Raw genomic sequence first — 13861 nt, 5'->3', positions numbered from 1 at the left:
AACAGCCCCATAGAGCAGGTACACTAGATACTTCCTTTGGCTGAGCCAGCTATATCGGTTTAGCCCTCCGGCTAACTTTAATAGGGGTCAAATGATTTAACCGTGCAGCTCCTCTAGAATTTCCAAATGTTATTTGACCAATATGTCAAATTCCGATAGTTAAACAAGTCCTTTGGCTGGCTTGCGACGCTCAAGCTCAAGCTCAAGCATCCACTGATTTACAGAGGACTCTTTCCCAAAGCAAGTCTATTTCAGGCCCAGTCGCATCCTTCTGGCCCTCTTCCTTTGGGCCTGGGTGAAATTTTAGATTAATTTACTCCATGTTAAAACACACACACACACACACACACACACACACACACACACACACACACACACACACACACACACACACACACACACACACACACACACACACACACACACACACACACACACACACACACACACACACATTGTTGGAAAGATGTAAGAGTGATGGATTATAGTTTAAACAGGTTGGAAAAACCATCGACTTTGACCTTTTTATATAACTTGTAGAATCCAGGAAGAAGTCAAGGATCTTTGGGGGCGCACAGGCTCACAGAAGTGCACAAAGTCTTTGGGAGCTGAGAGCTTCAGCATCCTGTTCACAGACTGAGGCTCCTCTTCTTAGAGACGTGGCAGTGGGGGAGTCCAACTCTTAATACAGCTCCAGTTGGAGTGGCTTTTTACAATAAACCAAATTTTAGTATGAATTAATGCCTGAGAGGATGATACATTAGATGATATACAGTACTGCTTTCCCAGGAAAGAGGCGGATCTCTGATGAGTCGACCAGCTGGAGCTGAGACTGAGACCGGGAGGCTGTTCAGAAAAAAGCTGGAATGTATGGAGACCACAGGGTCAATGTAAACAGCTATTTATATAGCTTAAGTGGGGACAGATGTGTGTGTGTGTGTGTGTGTGTGTGTGTGTGTGTGTGTGTGTGTGTGTTTACTGAGCGGTGCAGTTATCCATCCTGCAGTCTATAAACATTCCCAAATCTGTGCGTGGAGAGAGAGTGAGCAGTCCTCTTCTTCCTCTCGGAGTTCTTTTAAATATTTACGACGGCCAACCAGAGAGGGTTGTTCTCTGGTCAGCTGTCATAACAGGCCAATCAAATAGGTAGAGAGTTAGACAATGAGTGGTGGGAAAGTCAGACACTCTCTCCTGCTGTGTTCTCAAGATTCAAGATTCAAGAAGCTTCATTTATCCCGGGGGAAATGATTGTGCAACAGTTTCAATACAAAGATGGAAAAGGGTCAGAGCAACAATAAGCTAACATTAATCAAATCAAAATAAAGCTAACGTAGAATAAATCAAACAATAACTAAATGTGACGGAGTGCAACGGACATTGTGGTTAAACGTAGGTATTTATCCTCCAGTTAAGGCAGTATTAGTCCCTCATTAGTGGAATGGCGGGGGCTACACGGTCACTGTCGCCTCACAGCAAGAAGGTTCCAGGTTCGCATCCCGGTTTGGGGCCTTTCTGTGTGGAGTTTGCATGTTCTCCCCGTGTCTGCGTGGGTTTTCTCCGGGTTCTCCGGTTTCCTCCCACAGTCCAAAGACATGCACGTGTTCGGTTCATTGATGACTCTAAATCACCCGTAGGTGTGAATGGTTGTCCGTCTCTGTTTGTCTCTATGTGCCCTGTGATAGACTGGCGTCCTCTCCAGGGTGTACCCCGCCTCATGCCCGATGTCAGCTGGGATCGGCTCCAGCCCCCCGCGACCCCGACAGGGACAAGAGGTTGAAGATGAATGAATGAATGAATAGTGGAATGGCATTTGAATGGTCTAATTTATATATCTTTGATACTAAGAATTAATTTTTGCTCTGTACATTTTAATATACGTGGTTACTGATGTATTTGTGGTGTGATTGTGAACCTTGCCTACATGCAGCTTGTCCCCTCCCAATTTCGGAAGAGAATATGAGTTTTTTTGTCTCGTTTGACTCCGATGAAGACGCACGTGTTGTTGAAATGTTAGTCAGACAATAGAGTTTGTACTGAAACAAGATTGCCCTGCTCTGAGAGCACCGGACCGGTGTGCAACTGCTGCAGCAAAAAACATATTTCTCTAATAAGTGACTCCTCAGAATGACGATGTGTTATGCAACAATTATGACGTGACTTCATGAACGTTAAAAGGGCTCAAATGGTGATATCAAGATGAATTTTGTGTTACAGAGAGTCAGGAAACAATGAGGACATGCACAAAAGCTAAACACATAATACTTTCTTTTTTTTTTGGATAAGAGGCGAAGTGATTGAATCGTGCTATCAGAGAGCAAACAACAAAGATGCAGGGAACAACAAGGACATGCACAAGAGCACCTAACACGGGTTTCGCCAATGTTCAAAGGGTCAGCGGTTTGATCCCTGTCCTGCCTTGTGTCTTGATCGTTGTGTCTTTGGGCAAGACACTTCACCCACCTTGCCTTGTCTGAATGCTGTTTATTTGAGGTGGTGGTCGGAGGGGCTGTAGGCACTGAATGGCAGCCAAGGTATGTGAATCATATTATTATTATTATTATTATTATTATTATTATTATTATTGTCATTAGTAGTAGTAGTAGTAGTAGTAGTAGTAGTATTGAAGTAGTCTAAAATGTGTCTAAATTTGATATTGAAAAGACGTTGTTGGGGGAAAATATGTCAGTAAGGGTCAATCAAGAAACTATAAGATCGGCTTTCTCCATGTGAGTTTATTCCAAATCATTTCCTTGCAAGGAAAACCCTCTTCAAAACTTCTGCACAAACGGCTCCCGCCTCAAAGAGTGCCCTCAAGGTCAGGTTCTGTAGAGTTCAAATACAGACAGTGCAAAACAGCCCAGTTGGCACGACATTTATAGAGCACAAGGGTGACTTGACCTGTGCTTTGAGTACCCCAGAGTTATAATTATAAATTTCAGTCCCACTTGTATCACAGGATAAAGGGAAGTATCTTCACAAGATACACAGAGCTGTACATTGCATGCAAAGATAAAGCAAACTTCTGCATCACGAGGAGATACAGAATGTGTTTTGTACCGTGTTTTTAAGACCCAAAACATGTTAATTCTAATTCCCGTCACAACATCCACAAACGACCACATTGACCGCAACACTCTCGGTGACCTGCTTCTATCCTACCGCATCAACGTGTTGGAGGGAAGTCGGAAACTCCTACTCCTACTCCCATGGATATCAAATCCATCACAATGTTGGAAAGAATGCTAGCTGTGAGTCTAATCTGACAAAAACATTTCCCACAGGGCTGGCAGGAAGCACGGCAGGTCGAGTGCAGGCCAATTAGTGCCGGCTTCCTTTTCTGTGTGACCTGACAAAACCTGGAAGAAAGAGCAGCAACTCTCTATTGTCTCTATTGTTGGTCCTGCGGTCTGCATGTTCAACTTTATGGGAGAGGGCTAATTTAGGGAAGAGATAGACAATTTTGCTAAAAATATCAAACTCACTGATTACATCTATCTTTCTATAAGGATGTTAAACACGGGTCCCTATGTCTCTGTTAAATTATAGCAGTCCTGAGTAAGACGCGTATCTGACTGCCTTCTACATGTTAGGCGGGCCAGTATGTGTAAAGCTTGTTGTGTCTCAACAGCTGTGTGGAGTCCGATAACTGTGCTTAAGGGACAACACACTCTCATTGCCTCGGTAACAAAATCTGTCCACAGAAGAAGAAGAAGAAGAAGAAGAAGAAGAATTCCTTTATTCGTCCCGCGGATGGGGAAATTCAATTTTCACTCTATTATTTTTCATGTTACACACACACATGCCCGAAATACACACACATGCACAGACAGGACCTATATACATGCAACCAATGGAGAGATGTTAGAGCGAGGGGGCTGCCAGTGACCGGCGCCCCGAGCAGTTGGGGGTTCGGTGCCTTGCTCAACAGCACCTCGGCAGTGCCCAGGAGATCAACTGACACCTCTCCGAACCAGTCCACGCTCCATACATGGTCCACACAGGGACTTGAACCAAGTCACCTATGGACTGAGCTACTGCCGCCCCAAACAGATGGGATGAACTATATCTGGTGCAATACATTTATGGCACCCATACATATTGAAATGTCTGTGAGTATTTCAGAGTTTGGGTGAAATTCTTTAGCGTTTCTTTGGTGAAGAAAATATGCAGTATCAAAGCCGTACCACAATGATTATGTGAATTTGTCTAGGAGGTGTTTACTGTCGGTCTTACATGGCAATGACAGTTCATGGACACAGAAAGACCTGCACACAAAAACCATATGAACTAAGAAATACTTTTTTTTTTTAGAGTATTTCTAGAGGGCATCTTCAAAAAGTGTAAGCAGGTGCACAGTGCAGCAGGGTTTGTTCTCCATCTTTGGAGAAAATAATTCAGGCTGAGATGCTTGATTGCCTTTTTTTGGCACTTAAAGTATCAAAACAGAGACATATGGCACAAACTAAGGTTTAATCAGTTCATTTTAACATCAGTATTTTATATTTTGCTGTCCACTGTGTAGGCATTGATTTAAATAATATTCATTTGACCACAACTTGTGTTGTTGATGGAAATAAATGTCGCTTTTGGCCAAAAACTTCCAATTTTATGTGTGAAAATGTTACTTCTGAATGGACAAATGTGTTCAAGGAAACAAGAAAAACTAATACGAAGTATAAATCAACTAATAAATTAGATGAAACGACCCATAGCAGCATATAAAGCAGTCAAATGAGTTCCAGCTTTACGCGCTGCGACATTAAAGTTACACATTAATGCATCAATAGTTATAATATAATATATATTATTCTTAAATGAGCCATGAATACATTTTACGTATTCTGTAATTTTACTTAAGTAAGTGTTTGAATGTTTTTTGTTACTAAAATATGTCACTGTCACCTCTGTTTAAACAGCGTGCGCAAAATAGTCCAGAGTAACTGACCAGAGGCATGAAACCGTAATTCTCAGCTGTCCATTCAAAGAGGGAGGGACAGGGAGTTGTCGGATCCATGTAGAGAGGGGTGGGGAATGGAGGAGTTGAGGGGCGCGTCTCCTTCCCCAAATCATGTTCCAGCTCGCCACTGCCCAGGGCGCATTCATCTCTACCCTTTCTCCAAGCCCGCGCGTAATTGCAGAGCGGAGGATGAACTCTTTAGTGAAATGGGCGCTCATCCTCTTTGTCCTCTTCTCCATCATTCTCAACATCGTCCTGATGGGCATCCACTCCAGCAGGTCGCCCAAATGTTCCGCTCAGCGCGTCCACCCGCTGAAGGGCAAACACGACCAGCGCAGCCTCGTGTTCGCTGACCTTACCATGGAGGAGTACGCGCAGGTCCAGCGGTACATGCTCAAGCAGAAAGACTTGAGCATATCCACCAACCAGATCACCAAGCCATGGGAAAATTTCTTGTTTTTAATAGATCTATCTCTGCCCAAGAAAGCGCAGGCGCTGGCCTACTTAGACCGGGAAGGCGCCAACCCGGTTAGAGAGGCGACGGTGGTGGTCTTCCACGGCGCCAAAGGCTACATTAAGGAGTACGTAGTGGGGCCTCTTCCCAACCCAAATTACCACAGAGATGTCACCAAGGAGAGGTACAAGATGGAGCTACCTATCACTGCGCGCACAGTCACCATCGGGGAGTACGAATTGCTTTTCAAATTTGTGGAAAAAGTCTTCTCCAAGCTGGGGAGGCTCGTGAAGGAGAGCTTCGGAGTGGGTCTGCACAAGAAGCTGAACGCGTTCGAGCAGATGCCCCGCGGAGTCCAATCCGGGGACAGAAAGACCTGGGTATCTTTCTTCAGGGACATGAGCGGCATGTACATCCACCCGGTGGGCTTTGAGGTGCTGGTCAACCACGAGAGCGTAAACGCGTCCGCCTGGAAACTGGAGAGGCTGAATTATAACGGCCAGTACTTCGATACTATTGAAGAACTTCAACAGAAATATGACACGGGGTCCGTTAAGAAAATCGTTTATAAGGATTCGCCTGACTACGCTTCACTAAAACCCAGACAAAAGCCTCTGCAGATCGCCCCGCAGCAGTTTTACGCAGAGGGCAAGCGCTACAGCATCAGCAACAACCACGTCCTGTACATGGACTGGAGCTTCGCCTTCGGGCTCAGCTCTATCACGGGCATGCGGGTGTTTGATGTGCGTTTCAAAGGTGAGAGGATCATCTACGAGCTGAGCGTGCAGGAGGCCATGTCGGTGTACGGCTCAGTGACTCCGGGGATGATGATGACCAAGTTTCTGGACGCGAGCATCGGTATAGGGCGCTTCGCACACGAACTGGTCCGTGGCGTGGATTGCCCCCAAGAAGCCACCTACGTGGACACGTACCGCTACATCGATGTGCCTGCCCCGGTCCGATTTAGGAATTCAATCTGCATTTTTGAGCACAACATGGGTCAGCCCCTGCGAAGGCACTTCTCCGACTTTTTCCACAACAGCTACGGGGGGATGGTGAACAGCGCCCTGGTGTTTAGGACTTTCACAGCTATCGGAAATTATGACTACATGTGGGATTTCATCTTCTACCAGAGTGGGTCAGTGGAGGCCAAGGTGCACGCCACCGGCTACATCTCTTCTTCTTACATGGTGGACGGTAGTCTGAAACACGGACACCAGGTGGCGGAGAATGTGCTGGGGAACATCCACACCCACTTCATCAACTTCAAGGTGGACCTAGATGTGTTAGGTGAGTGGCAGTACTAGAAGAGCTATATCATTAATTATCATTAATATATGTAATTCTGGGTAATGTAAAGTTCCACAAAGACCAAAAAGAGAGGGAGGGGGCATGGGTGCAGATCCCAGGGGACATGCCCCACCCATTCAAAATTGAACAAATTAACTTTCAACCATATTCTTTACATTTTAGATTCACGTCTAAAAAGAAATGATTGAAATTAATAATGTTTGACTAATTTTCACAATGCTATGCAAATGGTCGGGTGACGCTGAAGATCAGCAGGCTTTAAAAAAAAAGGGCTTCATATTTTGATATTCACTTATTTCAATGAATCATGCATAAAGTAGTCCCATAAACTGGGAGAAAAGGAAGATTGTGAGAAGAACTGGGGATGAGAAGACGATACAGGCCTGCCTTAAAATGATGATTTACTAATATAACAGTAAAGTAAGCAGTGATACGCTGTTGGCGGTTTAGGACAAATATACAAGAAAGGTAAGGACATAAATGATTCCCTGTGCAGTACTTTTTGATTGATATGGTGAGCTTCTATGAAATGATGTATGGTGGCATGGTATGAGTTGCATACTGGCAAAAAAAAAAAAATCCCTTCTGTGCCCATGGGATCTGCACCCGTGGAGAGGCGGCAAGGGAGATTTCTTTTCTGGTGATCCATTTTCTAAGTCTAATTTAAATTGTTTTCACTGCTGTGTTGATGATTTATTTATTTCATTCATTCATTCATCTTCAACCGCTTGTCACGGGGGGCTGGAGCCGATCCCAGCTGACATCGGGCGTGAGGTTGGGTCCACCCTGGACAGGACGCCAGTCTATCACAGGGCACATAGAGACGAACAGAGACAGACAACCATTCACACCTACGGGTGATTTAGAGTCATCAAAGAACCGAACACCTGCACGTCTTTTGGATTGTGGGAGGAAACCGGAGAACCCGGAGAAAACCCACGCAGACACGGGGAGAACATGCAAACTCCACACAGAAAGGCCCCAGAACCTTCTCGCTGTGAGGCGACAGTGCTAACCACTACACTACCACTACTTTATTTTTTTGCAAGAATGTTCTTTCTCTATTCTTTTTTCATCCGTGAAGACAGTTGCCCTGCTCAGATCACACCCATTTTATAACGTGTCCTCGTCCTACACACCTGTAAGGTTTGGTAACTGTATCTTGAACGGTTGGTACTGCGTCTCGGTAACAAAATCTGTCCACAGAAGAAGAAGAAGAACAATTCCTTTATTAGTCCCGCGAATGGGGGACTAATAGAATAGAATAGAATTTTCATTCTATTATTTTTCATGTTACACACACACAGGCCCGAAATACACACGCACAGACAGGACCTATATACATGCAACCAATGGAGAGATGTTAGAGCGAGGGGGCTGCCAGTGACCGGCGCCCCGAGCAGTTGGGGGTTCGGTGCCTTGCTCAACAACACCTCGGCAGTGCCCAGGAGATGAACTGGCACCTCTCCAGCCACCAGTCCACACTCCATTCATGGTCCACACAGGGACTCGAACCAGCAACCCTCCAGTTCCTAGCCCAGTCACATATGGACTGAGCTACTACCGCCCCAAAATCTGTCCACAGACGGACAAATAAATACCTGGCAAAAATACTCCAAGTCTTCTTTGTGGTGGTTCTCGCTACAGTAGGTGTGTCCGGGACAGCTGAAAACAAAACCAGTGTCACAGCTGGTAAAAAAGAATCCAAAAATACAAACAAACAAAAACATTGTCGGATTGTTTTTTTTTTATCAACCCTGACAAAAAAATGAACCTGCTGAAAACGTTTGTTGGCCTGTTCTTAAGTCACGAACACGGGAAAAATAACAAATTAGATCAGACTTAGAAAATGGATCAGCAGAAAAAGTATTGTTATAGGCCTCTCATGGCTTCCCCAATCTGCTATCATCTGTCAGTCTGTTAAATTATTATTAAAAGAAATGTGATCATTTCATCACTAGAGCCACAGTCAGGACAGGAAGCTCAATGAGCTTTAGTCATTTCACACCAATATGGATTATTACAGCTTTAAATACATTTTAAAATGAAAAAAACAAACAAACAAAAACCAATGCACTTCTGTTCTGGACAGGAAACAAATGTTACTATAAACATGTTGCTTCATTTCCTCGGCAGGACTGAATAATTTTTTCCAGACGAAAGACATGAAATATGTCAATGTGTCGCTGCCATGGATGCCCGATCGCTACGCCATGGTCCCTCAGCTGGTGGAGGAGCAACTGAAAACCGAGCAGGTTTGCCTTCTTTCACTTCCTTTAAACAATCACATGCATTTAGGTTAATTTAACAACATTAGAGGAGCATATGCAACAAAGGTCACTAACTACATTCGGGCTTTTTCCATATTTCACTGCCATTAACATGAAATATTTCTACAATGAAGGTGTTTATATATATTTATACATTCATGTTTTGTCTGCAGAAGCTCAAATGAGAACGTTTGAGTGGTTGCTAGAAGTGACAAACAGACACAGATAATGATCAACTGCATTTAACATAGCAATTTAGCCTCTTTCAGGTCGGGATTTACAACCTTGTTCATGTCATTTCCAGCAGCAGCAGATAGCTGTTGTCAGTGAAAATGCTGTAAAAACTCAGTGTACTTTACCTGTTTAACTGTTTTAGCTTAGCTTGTGAACATACGTAATGGATCATTTAGCAGCTAATTACACAGATATCTCCCTCAGGAGTTAGTGGGGACCAACAACAGAGCAATCCACCAGTGTTGCAGCCAACACAGACTATGGCTGTGGGACTAATGCCTATTCTAACACCTCCACAGGAGGCAGCGCTGCGTTACGACACCAAGACTCCTCGCTACCTCCACATCGCCAGCAACAAGACTAACCGCTGGGGTCACCAGCGCTCCTACAGGCTGCAGGTGTTCAGCTTCACTGGGGACCATCTCCCAGAGAGCCAGCCAGAGGAGAGGTCCATGTCGTGGGCCAGGTGAGACTGGACAGTCCAAAAAAAAGAAACCATGTGAAACCAAAAGTCAGTGTTACAGAAGTATAAGTTACGTCTGTGACTCTATTCAAGTTGATCCATGAGCCTTTTTCAAACGCTAACCAAGTGTTTTTATTGCCTTAACTTAAGTAGCTCCTTTTCCCAATGGTAAGCACGTGTTTAAAACTGTGACCAATACACAACGTTATATAGAACTGTCGCATATGTCGTTAAAGATGGGACAGAACCAATCCAATATCTGTATTGTGTGTTCCAATACTGACGTAATTCACTCATCGGATATCGGAATACTGATCGACATAACAATCCATATATAATACGTGTTGGGACGGCGGGACAGAAACCAATGATAGCTAGCTACGCACGCGTCTTTAGCACAGAGGTCGAGTGGCTGCTCGAGAGAGTCTCACTCTAGACCCAATAATCAACACATTACTACCATTTTTATTTATACCGTGCAGGTACATAGGGCCTTGCTGCTTTTACCACAGTAATGGATGATCTTCTGTGGGTATTGCTAGATCTACTGTTATTCCAGCTACAGATAACCATAGCAACCGCTTAACGCTTAACGTCTTCATCGTTCGATACAAACAGAACAATGGCTCACCTCTTATACACACTTTACCTGTGCCACTACACAGCCTTAGATTTGCTTCTTGTCTCCAGGTATAAGGTTGCCATCACCAAGCATAAGGACTCAGAGCCAACCAGCTGCAGTCTGTACAATCAAAACAACATCTGGACTCCAGCTGTCGACTTCAGCAAGTACATCGAAGACAACGAAAGCATCGAAAACGAGGTGGGTTGACATGAAACTCGTATGTAAAAATAATGACAAGATAAAACAAACACATATGTAAACTTCGATCACATTAAATTCATTTCAATGACACAATTATCCAAAGCGACCTACAATAAATGCAGAGATACGACCCAGAAATTGCAAGAATAATGCGAGTAGCCCACATCAAATTTGTCAAAAACTGCTACGTTTAGAAAAAAAGAGTTGACAAAGCTGAAGAAATTTGAATGATGTGTATGAAAATGTGCCCCCAGGATCTGGTTGCCTGGGTGACCACTGGCTTCCTTCACATCCCCCACTCTGAGGATATCCCCAACACGGTAACCGTGGGCAACGGGGGCGGAGTCCTGCTGCGACCCCACAACTACTTTGACGAGGACCCGTCTATACACTCTGCTGATAGTGTGTACATTGCCCCAGGTAGCGAGGACAGCTGTGAAAACAATAGGATGGCCTGCCTTGCTCAAGAGACCTGCAGCCCCGTCCTCGAACCCTTCACCTACAATGGCTTCGATGGTGTCATGAAGTTTGAGGATTCGGACTGATTTATTGTGCACTGCTAGGCGTCAACCCTGAAAAACTCAGAGATGTGTCTGGGTTTATTTGTCAATCTATCAAGTAGCTTGCATTACAGTTGACCATCAACTGTATATAAAGATGGACGGCTTGACCACGCCTCAGAAGTGAAGCCAAAACATTTGGATTGCCCCCTGGTGGCTGGCTGCAGTATAGGTCCTAAACCCGCCCCTTCCATTTTAGAAGATGGGCTAAAACGTTGAAGTACAGAACCAGTACCAAAGAAGTTTTCTGACATTTTAGGTAGTTTCTATCACGCTGTCTGATCAAGTGTTAACTTTTCTGATAAGCTTGATTTTAATTAATTATTCGATTCTATAAAAAACAGGGTGAAATGTCATGATTGACAGCAATGGGTCTACGGATGGGACTTCAATTCCATCCCAATCACTAATGCACCGACTCTGGTTGCAAAATTACAACATGGCGCCTCCCATATCTGGGAAATTTTGTCTTCACTTTTGTACAGTGGTTGGAAGTAGAGTTGCTCATCTTTATATACAGTCTATGGTGTCGACATGTTTATAGAGATGGTTTAGGACAGCTACTTGTTTGTGCTACATGTGTTTTAAGGTTAAGTACAGAGCTGGCGTCAGGACATGGTTAGCCTAGCTTAGCATGAAGACTGAAATCAGGGGGAAACTCGTCAGACTCTATCCAAAGTTACCTACCTAACACCTCTAAAACATAGAATTTAACACACTGTATCTTGTTTGTTTATTCCGTACACACACTGAAATGTAAAAACAAGAACTAGTGGTTTTAGGGGGAGTTACATGCTGGAAGTGTTTCTTAGTGAACAGCAGCCAGGATAAGTCGCTGCACAGCTTTCCAGTGTTAGTTTCACACTAAGACCAAAACTATGCTTACAGAACATAAGCTGGAGATGCTGCACAGAAGTACTGACTGCATGAATACACTTGTTTGTCAAGAAAATGGTACATCATGAAACTCTCCCAAAAATCAGTGAAAAAAAAAAAGGTTATTTCAGCATTTCTGTTTGTGTATTTTGCGTTTTGAGGAGCTGCCGTGTTTATTCATTGGCAAATTGTAACCTGCACTGTACATTTACTGTAACTAGACAACTTCTGTTACCATTTCCTTCTGTTCTGATCGCCAACATACGAAGTTCATGTGTAAGCGGGAAGTAAATTCTTTGTAGAACTTCTTGTTTAACTATCCCAAACTTTTAGTTTGGCAACATTTGCAACAGACCTCAGCGGCCACCGCAGGCTTACGTAGACGTTCTCGCCAGCTTTCTGCAGGTCACACTTTGACACTGCATGCTATGTTTTCGGCACTAGTGCTATGCCAACACTTGTTCAATTTTGAGGGGAAATTAACTTACTTATACTAACACTGATTATGTCAGTAAGTTATATGATTACATCCTCAGAAATGTGATCTATGTTTTAAGATTTCGCACGCAACGAGACAATAATCGGTCATAATTTCAGTAATGTCTGAAATCATTTTTGCTTTTCTTTGTTTCTCTATCTGTGTTTCTTACTCATGAACCACTGTGATATAAACTGTGATGTAAACATCGGCACTGACACTGTACAGTCAGCTGTGTGTAAAAGTGTGCACTGACAGATGTGACCATCCAGTCCAGAGCAGGATCACTATCTGGCTCGAGGCGGAGACTACTGAACATCTGACTGATGTCTCATTTATTTTGTGAATTTTCTACATTGTTGCTGTTTCCTCAGAATAAAAGAAAATATTTGTCAAAGAAGGGATCCTGAGGTCTGAATTCAGTCATGCTCGCACACACACACACACACACACGCACGCACGCACGCACGCACGCACGCACGCACACACACACACACACACACACACACACACACACACACACACACACACACACACACACACACACACACACACACACACACACACACACACACACACACACACACACACACACACACACACACACACACACGCACAGATATGTAGGTTCCACTCTTCCATGTAATTTATCCGGGAAAGGTGAAAAATTGAAAAACTGTAAAACACTCTCTTGCTTTCTCTCACACACACACCACACACCACACACACACACCACACACACACCACACACACACACACACACACACACACACACACACACACACACACACACACACACACACACACACACACACACACACACACACACACACACACACACACACACACACACACACACACACACACACACACACACACACTGTGTACAGGTTGGTTGCCTTTAGATGTTGAGTGAAATGTTTCTGTGTTGTTTTCAGTGTTATTTTCCTCTGTGACTTGCACTTGAGAGGAGAGAACAACGAAAACCTGCACTTATAGTGACGCCATGCTACTGGTGTTTATTCCCACGGATGCTGATCATATCCAAAGACCAGGAGAAGAATTTAGATCAAGGTGGAGTAAAAGTACCAATGCAATAATTAGAAATACTCTATTTAAAATCCTTCTCATTGTAATTAAAACACATAGTATAAGTAAAAATAACCTGTACCTGTTTTTTGATACCGCTATTGGATCGTTAATAATTGACTCATTAGCAGCATTTTATTGCTGAGATGATTAATAGAAGGTGTTAGTTATTAAAATGTATAACACTTGTTTAATCAGGTGATCTCAGGTCAAGGCAAAGCCTTTTATTAGTATAGCATGGTAAAACAAGAGGACAATGCATGAAACACAAAGGCCTTTAGACGAATAAACACAAGGTAATATAAAAAGACAGACACGAATAGGATTCAAAAAGAAGAAAAGA

The 13861-nt window shown here is 43.7% G+C and overlaps 1 protein-coding gene across 1 annotated transcript; it reads left to right on the top strand.

Annotated features, from left to right (window-relative positions):
* Positions 1-5119: 5119 nt before the first annotated feature.
* On the top strand, positions 5120-12319 carry aoc2 (amine oxidase copper containing 2). Its single transcript, XM_083932033.1, has 5 exons — positions 5120-6701; positions 8859-8977; positions 9526-9692; positions 10380-10512; positions 10770-12319. Exons 1-5 carry the CDS (start codon positions 5147-5149, stop codon positions 11058-11060), a joined length of 2265 nt encoding a protein of 754 aa, XP_083788159.1. The 5' UTR covers positions 5120-5146; the 3' UTR covers positions 11061-12319.
* Positions 12320-13861: the final 1542 nt, after the last annotated feature.

Source organism: Echiichthys vipera, assembly GCF_963691815.1.
Source record: "Echiichthys vipera genome assembly, chromosome: 17".
Taxonomy (NCBI): Eukaryota; Metazoa; Chordata; class Actinopteri; order Perciformes; family Trachinidae; genus Echiichthys; species Echiichthys vipera.
Note: the sequence above shows the minus strand (reverse complement) of the source record. Positions and strands in the feature narration are given on the sequence as shown.